Source organism: Brachyistius frenatus, unplaced genomic scaffold (genome assembly GCF_029030835.1).
Source record: "Brachyistius frenatus isolate BFR_SWC_R1_liver_20210118 unplaced genomic scaffold, ASM2903083v1 Contig_28, whole genome shotgun sequence".
NCBI lineage: Eukaryota > Metazoa > Chordata > Actinopteri > Embiotocidae > Brachyistius > Brachyistius frenatus.
In genome coordinates, this window is record NW_027210627.1 from 625338 (window position 1) to 639014 (window position 13677).

General features: G+C 40.8%; 1 protein-coding gene across 12 annotated transcripts in view; it reads left to right on the forward strand.

The window, feature by feature from the left end:
- lrrfip1a (leucine rich repeat (in FLII) interacting protein 1a) overlaps positions 1-13677 on the forward strand; it is a 43042-nt gene that overhangs the window by 9601 nt on the left and 19764 nt on the right. For all 12 annotated transcript variants that reach the window (XM_069698747.1, XM_069698748.1, XM_069698736.1 and 9 more), the window contains exon 2: positions 8241-8327. In XM_069698747.1, coding sequence (XP_069554848.1) covers positions 8241-8327 — 87 coding nt within the window. The remainder of the gene's footprint in view (positions 1-8240; positions 8328-13677) is intronic.

Here is a 13677-nt window from a genome sequence, read left to right on the forward strand (position 1 = left end):
CTCTTCGTTCCTACAGTCATCCGGGGAAACGAGCCAGAAAGGCCTCGTGCAGCCGCGGCCGAGTTAATCTTTAATGCTGGCGACAAGCAACACGCATTTGCACAGTGACAGCCAGCAGTCAAAAACCCACCCTGAATAAATAGTGACGTTTTCTAACTCTGTCCCTGTCCAACATAAACATTCAAATTCATTTGGATGCTTGAATGTGCTTCACTTTTAAACCAGCCATTTAGAGTTTCCTGCATTTCAGTGTGAGTAAAGCAAATAGCTGTAACACCCAGAGTTTGACTGTTAGTAGGTTGAAGTTTTTCCAGTAGTATGCCATGAGGTACTTAAACAAACATTAATGTACCAAACAATCACTTGTGTGTTTCCTGATGTGTTCACTGCATATATACAGAAAGTACGGCTTTCTGCTGGGCTCGACTCGCCTGACTCATGTCTCCTTAAAAGGAAGTGGAGTCTCAGTGCGTGTTGGTTTCCCCTTGATGACATCACCATGTGCAGATTGTTATCACAAACTCCTTCCTGTTTATTCAGCACAAAAGACTTTCTTCCGAAGTTCAGGGAACAGTAGGGTGGGAGGTGAGGGACTGGGGGTGGGGGTGGGGGGCAAGTGCAGCATATGACAGCTTATCAAGTCAGGTATGCTGAGGGTGGCGGGGCACTTGGCTGGTTGGCCAAGCAGTGATGGTGCTTCACACAAGTAAAGACAGTGTAAGATCCTAAGATCGTATGTGCAAATTAAAAGATCCTAAGGAAGTTCCTATGCGACTAAAGTGGCGACGTTTCTGTACCTCCAGGCATACAATAGCTATTCAAAAGTTAATTATTTATAACAATTTCTCATCCTCCTTCTCTTCAGTGTTTTGAGGATATATATATATATATATATATATATATATATATATATATATATATATATATACTTATTTTTCAGATAAAACATGTTTTCCTTTGGGGACAATTTGCACCTGGAAAAAGGTAGTAAGTTACAATATATCCAATTGAAGTTATTAAAATAGTCAGCATAAATGTTTAAAATCACTGCTATAATATCGTGATGACGTCTGTAAACATGGTTCCCAAAGTTAGAATTTTGGGGAGCTTTTTCTGGGTTTTTTTTCGGTTCGATGAAAAAGAATCTTAACTTTTTGCTCATTTGGTGCAGTCGAATGGTTTGAGAATATGGTCTCAGTCTGGTTATAAATGGCCACTGTTGTAGTTCGTTTGTGGTCTGAAAGCAAACAGACCAACTGAATTAAGCATTAACTTGAAAGCTAAAGCTAAAAAGATACCCGTGGACCCGTGGACCAGCGTTTAAATGGGATCCAGTGTGGTGAACAGAGAAGATCCTGCTCTGGCTGCAGAAGTCCATGTGATGAGAAAATGAACTTCGTGTGAAATTGGTGCGGCGTCCTTTGAAGAAACAACCCTGTTCATGGGCCCTTGAGCAAGCGACACAACCCTCCCCTTCTTAGGTGTCACTGTCCAGAGGCAAAGAGTAAACAGTATCTGGAAGAAAGTGTGTAATACCTCAAAAGTAGCATGAAGAAATAAATCTTTTGGAAGTAAACTTGTCATGAAGAAGTCTCCTACGTAACCGATCTCCTGTTATTCACTGCACTCTCAGAGCTGCATTGTGTAACTTCCTGTGAGGTTTTGCCTGCTCCCATCATGCCTTGGTCCTATTGAGAGTTGCAACACAAACTGCTGCTGCTTGAAGCTCCCTGATCAGGAAACAACAAACGTCTTATTGCTTCCACAAAGAAAAACAAGGAGGGCCCCACAGTGCAAAACCAATTGGAAACATGTGGGCAACAAACCAAAATATCTTAAACAGCGGTCGCACATCACAGGCCTGTTATAACACCCACAAAAACCCAGTGTCATGTTTATTGACTTCCTAGTGTCTGTAATTTAATGTCTTTATTGGGAATAATGTTTATATCCTAAGCATGAAACTCTTTGTTTGTACCTCCCTGTACCTTAAGTATGTGGAGAGCCGCTACCCCCCCCGACACTGTAACGTAGCATTGGATGTCTTCACTGTTGAACTCCAGCTGCCTTTTTATTTTTAGAAATGTCTGAAGCACACTATTTATTTTATCCCTGGCCCGCAGCAGTGTGCACAGTTGCTAACCAGTTTGTTTGCAGTGCTGAGCTCCACAGCTGTTCCCTGTGACTGTGGCTTTTTACTTGAATAACCTGTCGTTCAAGGCGTTTCACAAACGCGCAGGAGAAGGACGAGCCGTTATTTGTTTTATTGTTAAGAATGGAGCTTTGTCAGTCAGAGGTGATGTTGTACTGAACAACATGATATAGATTTAGTGATTGTTTTCTCCTTCAAATGTACGTTTAGGGAGAACGGTCGAATATTGTAATTCAGTCAAGTACATCTACTAATTAAGACCTCAATGCTAGACTATATAATTAGCCCTCCAATGATAGTGTAAACAAAAACACTACAGGCATTACACAAGTGTACTTGATGACATGGCAGCTGTGTTGGATTGCAGTCGATTGTACAGGTGTACGTCATAAATTGGCGACTGAATGTATCTCTGAGTGTTTGAGGAAATGGGGACAGGACCATTAAGATGGAGCACTTGGCCTCCAACTACTGTGTTTTTAACCAGCCGGCACGGCATCAAGAAATGCAGGACTACACTGAAAATAGGTAAAAAGCAGATACATTTTGTCACTGTAATATAATGACTGTAAATATAGATTATCAACAGAATACCAGATTTATTCAAGATAAAGAACAAAATCCTTGCTGATTATTTGAGGAGGTGAGACTGATTTGTTATTGTCTGAGGTTGTCATCAGTTTATGGGAGATCTCTGTCCATCCATGCCTTTTGTTGACATATATTGATATGCGATGTATTGATTGGTCAACTCTTTCATGTGTCTGTAAGACTGATATCAGTTAACAATAATTTAAATTAGAAAATTGAGAGATTTGACAATATTAGCCTATATTTAAATTTGATAAAGATTTCAGCGCAGTCTTTAAAAGCTGAAGGACTTTGCTCCGGTAACTAAAAAAGTCCCAAATCTTTCATGCTTGACTTAAGACAGTCAATATTTTACTGCTGCTACAACCACTGACTTGCAGGTCAGCCGATCCATCTCCACGACAACTGAGCAACTTCCACCAGCTAATAAAGACAACTCGATGAAATATAGACTTTGAGGTGAGATTGAGTTGTCAGTGTACCACTTCAAAAGTCAAGAAGGAGCTTTGGTGCTTAAATTAGATGATTTTTTTCTTTAAAAATGTAAAACTTTTTAGGTTGTCATTATCATGAAATATCAATAAAGTACTTAACCTAAAATAATAGGAATTTGACCATTTAAATCTATTGAAAAACAATCGATTGAAAAAATAATTGTACACTACTGTGCTTCAGCTCTGTTCAACTTCTAAAAAGAGTGACATTAGTTGTATGTCTAATCTATTCCCGAAGGCTGGTTAAACATTTATGGTTTGTACGTTTCTCTGAGCATATGTTGAATCATGCTTTGGCAAGACTTCGTCAGAGTTGGGAAACAACGGCTTGATTTACCCGTTTCTGCTCCGTTCAGTTGACTCATGTCCAGAATGAGCTGAGCCTTTTTGCAGCCACTCCCTTTCAGGCTACATCTGGGCAGTTTTTAAGGTTTTGCAAAGAGGAAACATGCTTCTTTTTTTCTTTTTTTCTTCTTAACCCAGCTATTAATCATCACCCTCAACTGGATGAAATGCAAACTGTGTGTGTGAATTCACTTTAGCCGTCCCACCTCTTTTTTAAACGCAGTTAAACCTCTACTTGGTCAGAAATCAGAGTTATTTCTGTGTGCTCTCTTTGTCCCGCCTGTCAGCACTCGTGGTCATTAAAATACCCGTCCATTTTGGTTGCTGAAGACTGGCATGAAGGGCGTGGGAATCCAGCTCACTGGAGACAATCAGACCAGGCTGGCATTTAGGTCTGGCGGTACTTGAGGACTCCAGAGACTGTCAGTAGACACAAGGGATCATATTGACAGAAGCCAGGCCAATAAATATGACCTGTGTATTCACTTCAGTATTTTCAATGTACAGTTTAGGGTTGGGAAATGTAAGCCACTGTGTGAAACATTTGAATGTGATTGAAGCATTACAAAATTCGATATGAAAGGTTTTGTTTGTCGAAAGTTGGGAATTTTTAGATTCCTGTTGACTATATTGATGGAAGCCACTTTTGTAATAAAAAATTAAAATCTTGTATACCAAATATATTTGACTGTAAGGCTCTGTTCACAACCCGCTGTATGTCCAAGTTGTAAATCTTGTCGGAGCATCCCAATTTTGTTGCGACGAACTGGCTCATTTTCTCTCAGGAGGGCAGTCACCCCGTTGAAACTGTGCTGAATTAGAACAGTTTTGATATAGTCCATGTAGGTCGGTATAAATAGCTGTAAAGGAGTCTGTCTTTTGGCCTAGTTAGATGCATCTAAGATAACATACTCAGGTACAACTTGTGGAAACACAGATGATGCAGGGTTTCAGTTCCGTACAGTGATGGACTTGGTGTTTTTCAGTAGCTTAGCTTCATAACAAACTAGTGGCTGTATGAGTAAAAGCTCTCTACCCTCCAGCTTGTTTTTACATGGAGCAAGTAAGTACCAGTGCTCAGTCTTCTTCAGAGCGAAGAAGTGATGGTAATGGAGGTTTTCAAGAGCTGTATTTATGCTGCTGGAGGCCAAAGAGGCCGACGTAATATTATTCCTCTGACACTGCAAATCTGTCACCCCTGAAGTCAAAGAAGATCAAATGTGTTTTAAGAGCGTATGATTAAGTGCAGTTACATCAGATACACTGTTATTTTAAAGGGTTTTTTTCATGTCTGAATGCCACAGGCAGAAATGTTGAGAATCCTAAGGACAATGAGCAATCATTGACATGGAGGAAATACCACTTAGGCAGGGAGCCACCAGGAAGAGCTATTTTCTGGAACACCAGTTGTTTTGTAGAGCTTTTTGGGGCTTCAGGTGGAATATAATGTTGTACTCTGAGGTGTCTAAAGTAATGTTGCTTGTGTTTAAAAGGTTTTACTCTGGACTATTTTTTTCTTTCTTTTTTTTATTGTCCTGGGATGTGTTGCAGAAGATTCTTAGTGCACACACAATTCCCCACACGGCAAAGACCAGCTCTACTGATGCAGAAACAAACCTGCTGTTCCAACATTTTAGACCTCCATTGCCCATTTCTCCATCTCTAAGTCATATTAAAGTGTCTAGAATGTCGTGGAATCTAGTTGGGAGGTTGCCGATTACTACCAGATGAATACCGCTCGGCTCCCCATTTCCTCCCAGCCATGTGAGACAACTTGCCGCTACTGTCGGCGCTCAAGAGCTCTCAAGAGCCCCATAATGCTTGTTTGGTTTGTCCACTCTGTGATGCTGCAGAAACATGGAAGGCTCTGTATGAAGTAGGGAAGGGTGTTTCAAGGAAGAAACACTGTTCGAAATTCGAAACTATTTAATTAATTATTGACTATACTTGGCATGTTTTTTTTTCAGTTTGCACCGTGGCGTCTAATCTCTCAGCACCACACAGTTTTACCTGCAAAACGTTTCAATTCTGGTAGCAACATGTTCTTGTTCTCTTTGTTGTTTAATGGCAGCTGGCAAACAGCTTTTAGTTGGATTACCACCACCTGGTGATAGGAGTAAGGCATTATAACCAGGCGCCGGTAAAAACCAGGGAAATTAGGAAGAACAATGGACGCGTAAACTAATTGACCTTTTTATATTTCAACGACTATTTGAAAATCATTCTAAAGTAATACAAAACACGTGATCCTTAGTTTCAGGTGATTATACACTGAAGAAAACAGTGTGAGTTATGAATATTATATTCCATTTCTGCCCTAAATCCTACATACAGTTCCAAGCAGATGGTCATTGTTTAAATAAATCTCCAGGCTTCATTGCTTTATAACCATAGTTCGTATTGTTTGAAGTGTGCTTGTGTGTATTACCTGCAGTAGATGGAGGTCAGCACGTCCCAAGTTCAGGAGAACTAGGCAACTGCAGCGGCACAGAAACTAAGCTATGGACTCTTGTGGATCGAGTTTACGTTTCCATTATATTTAGAAAGTGTTCTCCACTTTACCTTGCCATCAGACAACACCGAGGTCACCAAAATGTCCAGAGACATCCCTGGGTGTTGTCTAAGACGATGGTACTACTTCGTATGATGTCGTCTTAATCACAATAATTCGTTAAACTAATTATTTTAAGGCCATAAAAGTGTTGTACAATTTTAGCCTTGGTTTAGCTGCTCTTTGGGTAAAAATAAAATGTGAAAATACGGACAAAGTGTCATACAGATGTATGAACGGGGGTGAAGTTGGGTAGAGACATGCACAGACTTATTTCTGTTATTTGATATGTTTTCTCTGAATTGGAAGAGGTACATGCGGTATCTCAAAAAGAGAGTTGTTTCCAAGGTGATACAGACTTTGACATGTTTTACTTTGTTGTTTTTAGTGATGAAGCTTTTAAATAAATGCAAGCATGACTAACTGAGTCATGAACTGAAGTTTCTTAATCTTGTATGTGTGTGAATGTACTTTTCTTTGAAACCGCCTCATTTCTTTGTGTTTTCCTGTTACTCAGTCATGGTGACTGACATCAGGGGAAATGCATTAGTGCAGTGGTGGGAGTCATTACAGTCTCCCCGCCTAAAGGCTGCAGCCTCACCGTGCCTACCACAAAGTTAGAGGAAGGAAATGCTTACACACACTTCTGCACTGCACACACAGACAGTACACACTCTGAGAGAGGTCCTTTTAAGGGAAAGGCCCTGGTCGTGGCCTGAGTGCTAAGTGGAGCAAAGGCAAGTTCCTCAAATACAGAAATATAAATATATGCACACATTCACACACTGTTGCGACGGGATGCCCGCATGGGTCTCGAGATTCTCACAAGATTGTGGACTTCTAAAAGCGGTCCACGAGATCTATTCACAGTTTAAATGATACTTGATATTCTGTGTTTATAAAGTGCTGGTAACCCAAATCCCCACCTGTGGTTTGAATCTTCAATTAAATGACTTTACTATTACCGACGTATCGCCTCCAAATAGGGCTGTTAAATTGATCCTAATAAAATCCCGATCTAGATTCAACTTGGAATTGTGTTTTGAAAAGTAAACGACCATGTGAAAACAGACAAAGGTAACAATATTCAAAATAATCCACTTTCAGCTATCCAAGTGCGTACAAAATCTCCAACGTTGAGCAATATTTTACTTTTTCGATCTAATTTTTAAATGACAACGATTGTCGCATTTTCATTGAAGTCATCGGCCGCATCAAAACAAACACTCCCACTTTCTTGCTCATCAAATGACAACAATGCGTAACACCGTGATGCAGAACAGTGGATCTGAGCAGCAGAGTAAACAGAGCGAGAGACACCGACACAAACGCAACCCTCAGAAAAATACTGGTTTTAAACGTCAAATAAGAGACAAGAGACTGAAGCTGGTTGTGTTTACCTTCAGGGATTCATTAAGCTTAAAACAAAGCGTTCCTTTTCTGTTGTCCAGAGTCGATATGCAGGTATCCTGCCAGGTTGTGCCCGCCCGCTGAGAACTACATGCACCTCACAGGACCGCGCACAGCTGCAGGGAAAACTACAGACATTGTAAAGATTGGCCTGCTGTTTAAATACGATGTTATCGTCTCTGACAAGTTCATCAGTGATGATAAATGATCTGACGTCTGTAGTTTTTATACATTTTGAGTCATCAGTGTTTTTATTAGACTCGGTAGCAGCATTTTATTGACATGATTGATACGAAATTTACAAGGTTACCTTGATTAATCTCAATATTTATATAATTCATATTTTACTGGAATACTTTATATCCTATCAGGCACCATTATATTTTTAGTCGTCTACTGTATCAGGTAAATGAAAGCTAATAAATATAAATATTGAAAAAAAAAAATCTTCAGTGAATTGTGACCTCAATTTTAAAATATAAATTAGTGAACCTAATTTAATCCCGAGTCATGTAGCACTACTTCACAACAATGTGTCAGAAATTTCTCACGGACTCTGTTGAGGAACGGCACCTCCGGTCACAGCGTGTTCAGCTTTTATAGATGTCTGCCAATGGAGCCCAACTAAGTCTGCCGTTGTCTCACGTCTCTTTTTTTATTCTATTTTCTCTCTCTGTGTTTCTATTTCTTTCTTCAGGCCGAGGCCAGGCTTGCAGCGAAGAGGGCAGCCAGAGCAGAGGCCAGGGAGATCCGCATGAAGGAGCTGGAGCGACAACAGAAAGAGGTATACAAGTCACAATACACCATTATAAGGAGGCACCTTATGGGTAACTGTAAAGCCCATTATTACATATCAAAAGGCTGTGGCATATGTTGTCAAAAGTGGATGTCTTGTTAATTTGGACGCATTTTAAATGGAAGAATTTCCCTTTTTACACCAAACATACATTATTGGATGTAAAGTTCAGTATATTTTTCCCACTATAGATGCTATTGTCTACCACGTGGCTTAACAATGCATTGGCCAAAACAACAAGAGGATTTCAGCAGTGTCGTTGGCACTACACTTTCAGCACAGACCTAAAGCATGTCCTGTCAACATTTCTTTGTGCTCTTAAGCTGTGACTCTTTGATCCTGTGGGTTAAAGGTCACAGGTGTAAACCACCGTGGTGATCTTTGTTGTTCAGAGGAAAGACAAAAAAAACTGTGTGAAAAGGAAAGAAACGCACACAAATTCACAAACTCATTGAGGATAGACAAATGCTTGCAGTGACACAAGATGTTTCGTAGGTTTCTTCTTGCCTGGTCATCATTACGAAAGTCCAAGTTTTATACGAGTTCCAGGAGAAGGTCGTGTGGTCTGTAATATGCGAGTGTCGGGAGACGCAGAATCTAGAAACTTTCACTACAACAGTCACGTCCTTCAGTTCTATGAAATAATGTTGTTTGTTACCCCAGTGCATCCTGTGGATTTCATTTAAATAAATAGTAATGTAAAAAGATCATTTACAAAACCCCAAACTAACAAAGACTCTGAATCTTGAATGATTATGTTTTTTCATACAGGCCAGTTTAACATGAAATTCTGCGTAAAACAATACAAACACGTTAAATATATAGCCAGTAATGTTTAAAGATTTGTGTTTGTACAGTGTTCTCACATATACAACGTGTAGGAAGTAAGTGAACCCCTCGTTTAAGGTTTCATTGGTTTGGGAAACATCAAAGAGTTAAAAATTAGGTCCGATGGCCGAAATAAATGTGGATGTTTTTTTACAGTGCAGCATCCCGCAGTGAGGGTTCATACAGTAATGAGCAGGAAGTCCTCAGAGAGCCTCACTAATTACTCCTTCAAGAAGGGTTTGAACCTGTTCCAGTTAATCTCCGGGCCGAACTGAAAAACAATCTTTCCAACACTTTTAATGGAAACTTTGCAAGTTACACATTTAATTAGAGCTCTTCACAGCAGACAATGAGGAGCACTTTAACACCTCTTACTGTACTATATGATTCATAAGCCTTACATCTAGTGCTTCCAAAGAAGAATACAACTGTTGTTTACATCCTGTTATATGTAATATATGTTTGGAGGAACATTTTTGAGTATAGATAGAAATGTAACCTAGAATGTTTATTTATTGTGGTTCTTTTTGTTAAGCTTTGCCTCTTAAACACATAGTATAACTGTAACTTCCTCCAAAAATTACTAGGCCTTGATAGGAAGGGACTGCAACATTTTGGCCGCGTAAAAGCCGTGTTATTTTTTAATTTTGTATGTCCCACTCCACCAATATGTAGTGCAACAGTTAGACATCAAACGTACAGTAAGTACAAGGACCAAAGACAACATTTTGATGGAACCCTCAGCGCCTTCAGCTTCAGTGTTAGACATCAGCACTTCTGATTAGTGTTGAAACAGGTGAAGAGTGTGTGTGTTTGGACTGCAGGTCGGTGGTGTGTTACTTGAGTTTTTCTTTCCCCAGTTTTAGCACCTATCATCTGTACCACGGGGAGTCCTGCTTTTCCTAGCTCACTATTCTTAGCTTGTAGTAATCCCGAACACACAAACACACAGTCTGCCTTTCACCTGTCGAAACTGAACTCCTAAAAGTTTCCTGGTTCCTTTGTCCAGAGCTTGTTTTGAAGTTCAGAGCCCCCGAGCCTGTAATTACATGTAACCCAGGTGGTCACGGACAAAGATCTCCCTCAACATACTCGAGTCGGCCCTCTTTTGTCTCATATGATGTTTCTTGTTTTTAGGGTTAGGAAAAAAAAGTTTATGCACTCTGATCGGCGTCAATGGACATAGATCAATAATAAAAAATGATAATTAGCAATAGTTTTAACAATCAATTAATCATTTAAGTTACTTATAAAGCAAAACATTCAAACTTTCCACAGTTTTATCTTAATGGTGTGATGATCTTTGATTTATGTTATAGTAAATTATGCAATAGCAAATTTTATATTTTTATATTTTGAAATGTAGGTCAGACAAACTTCGACCAAATGACTAATCAAGAAAAATGATTTGCAGAATGAGTTACTTAAAGAAATTGTTTGTTGCAGCCTTACATCCATCACCAATATGACACTTTTTGTGATGATATGATGTTGATTTAGAGTAAATGTCTGGAAATTCAGTTGATAAACTTCATATTTTGCTGCATTATTGCAAATATACTGTAAATCAAATACCGATAAAGCAGTGTTACAACTAAAATGTTGCTCATAATGGCCACTTTACCCCAGTTATCCTAGAAGAAGTTGGAGAATTGACAAATTTCTGTTATCTTATAACATGTATAATCTCGGTGGCCTACGCTTCTACCCTCGCCCTTTAAAAATGGCTACTTCACATCCCTCTAATCTATTTTATAAAGGAGCTTTATTGCTTGTCATTATAACAACCCCTTTTCCCATTAAGGTATCCTCAGATAATCATTAATCTAGCAACACTCAATTATTCAGCTATCAAAACACAGGTTGTGAAAAATACAGCAGCCTTGTGCGCACTCCCACATACTCACACACACTCACACTGGCCAGTCATACGGTCTGGATTAGTGGTCATTGTTAAGCTGAGTCTGGTCAGGATATGTGTGTCCCTTAAACCTTTTAGCCCAGTTCTAAAGTAGCTTAGCGGGTTACGCTCCCTGTTCCAGTCTGCAGCGTAACGGTTGTTGTTGTCGTTGCCGTATCGTTGACATGAGCGATGGGTCGCTGCGTTCACAGCCACCTTCGGGACTTCTGGATGTTTCCTCGCATACTGCAGACAGAATTTAGGAGTGGATTATTCGCAAAAGCTTTGTAGCAGCGGATGAGAAGCGAGCGGCTGCCTGCGTTGCCCTGAGCTCAACTCTCAGCGTTGTTCCGTCTACATGACCGCCCGCGGTGCTACCTGCTGACTGCTCAAGGATGCGACCTTTCCTGGTTCCCTGAGGGCGGCAGGACGGCCGGGCGTCGGCTGTCGGGGAGGGGGCTGAGGGCCACCCTCTCCGTGCGCCCGAGAACCCCTCCGGTTCAGAAGGTGAGCGCGGCGAGTCGAACAAAACGGGCACAAAACATGTAGGCTGATTGTGTAACTGGTTTGATGAATGAGCTTATGACGGGTGCCGGGCTCATTCGCTAATACAGTGTCCAGACACATAATGAGAGATAAGTAAGCGGACAAGATACCACCAGTCAGTTAATAGTCTGTGCATTGATCATATTTGTGCCACGTTGTGCTCAATTCTCTCATTTCTGTTGGTAAAAAGAGAACTTGTGGTCAGTGCAGAGTTAAAAAGTCAGAGCTCGTAGGTAGATGGAGAAGCGGGTCAAGTTTCTAATGTTCAAAACAAAGGAAGTTATGGAAAATGTGGTCATCACTGCACTGACAACGGTAATAATGCATCAGAGCTTCCATGCACTCCGTACCATTTATGGCAAGATGTGTTCATGAATAAATCTGACCTTTGCAAGGCAATTTCACCTCCTTGGAATTTAGGCTGACTTTATTTTCATGTCTAGTCAGCAAATGTTTTAGTATAGTGACTCTTTATTTCAGCAGAGCTATAAATTAAGCAAAGGGAAGAGCTTGTTCTCCGTTGATTACCTCAAAGTGCTGTTGCTGCTAAACTGAAGCAGCGGACGAAGAGAGGTCTTCCGCAGATTGATTTCTGATCGCCAGAACACGCAGACGAGGGAAACGGTAGTAAATCTGGATTATAGCACTGGAGCGATGGGGTGGAAAGTTCAACGGTTCCCTGAGTTCCCTGGTTGGAGGCGTGTGTTGGAGGGCGTGTTGGAGGGCGTGTGTTGGAGGGCGTGTGTTGGAGGGCGTGTGTTGGAGGGCGTGTGTTGGAGGCGTGTGTTGGAGGGCGTGTGTTGGAGGCGTGTGTTGGAGGGCGTGTGTTGGAGGCGTGTGTTGGAGGGCGTGTGTTGGAGGTGATCTCCAAAAGGCAGCGCACAGGCACTTTTTAAATATAACAGCAACAGTGGTGGCGCAGGTCAAAGCAGTATGTGCGCGAAAAGTGTAATGTAAGCTGAATGTCGTCGTAGCTGTTATTTCGTCATTACAGAAGAAAATAACTAACCGACTAAGAACACAAAAAAGACTTGGTGTCAAAATAAATGGTTTAATTGGTTTATGTATTTTCCGGAGTTGATAAACATCTTTAATCGGGCTGTAATCTCCTCAAACGTTCCACTTTTATAGACAAAAATTGCCCACATGTGACGGCGCACACACCGGCCACATGAAACACACATTGAAATAGTCACAGGACTGTCTGGTTTGATTCCTTACAACCAGAACCTCAGACTGAGCTGTTGTGGGAAAGTAGAGTCTCAGTCCTTTGAGTAACCCCACTAAACGTTCCTTATAATTACTGGCAAAAAAGACACCGAAAAAAATACCCTATTATTAGCTGTACCCACTTATCCTTTGAAAGATTGCGAGAATTTGATGTAGTGATGCAGCCGGGGGAAAAAACTAACTTTTATTTGAACATTTTACTGTGTAAAATGTACTGTAGCTTTGGGGTGGTGAAGTAAACAGAGTCTCGGCTGACTACGTGGTGGCCAAGCGAAAAATAGTCCAGCAGCAAGTAAACCCCTTTAAAACCACAAGTTAAACTTTGTTTTTTGTGCAGACCAAACAATCAAGATTTAATCTGTAATATACTGAGTTTATGCTGGAAAGCAGATTTTGTAACCTTTTGACTGCAACCAAGTGGGCAGTTTCCCTCCTGTTTCCAGTCTTGAGGCTAAGGCTAAGATAACCAGCTGCTGGCTGCAGCTTTATTTTTACTGACATGATGACGCACCAGATGGTTTGTTACACAGCACCGTCTGAGAAGTCAGACTGGAAACTGGAAAAGGGCAGGTGATGTAAAAAAAAATATACTCTGCAGGTGAACCATCGGTCTGTCACCACTTCAGCCAATCAGATCTACGTTGTTTTCAATCAAACGGTTGCTTCTCGCTACTGTCACACCTAAAACCCACCTGTAGATGTCAGTATGGAGCTCGCAAGACACTGATTGGTCCGTAACACAGCTGGTTCCAGATCAGACCATTGACTGTATATAAAAGTGGACGTAGCTTCCAGGTCTGAAAAAGAGGCCAATGCGTAAATGCCTTAAGCTGC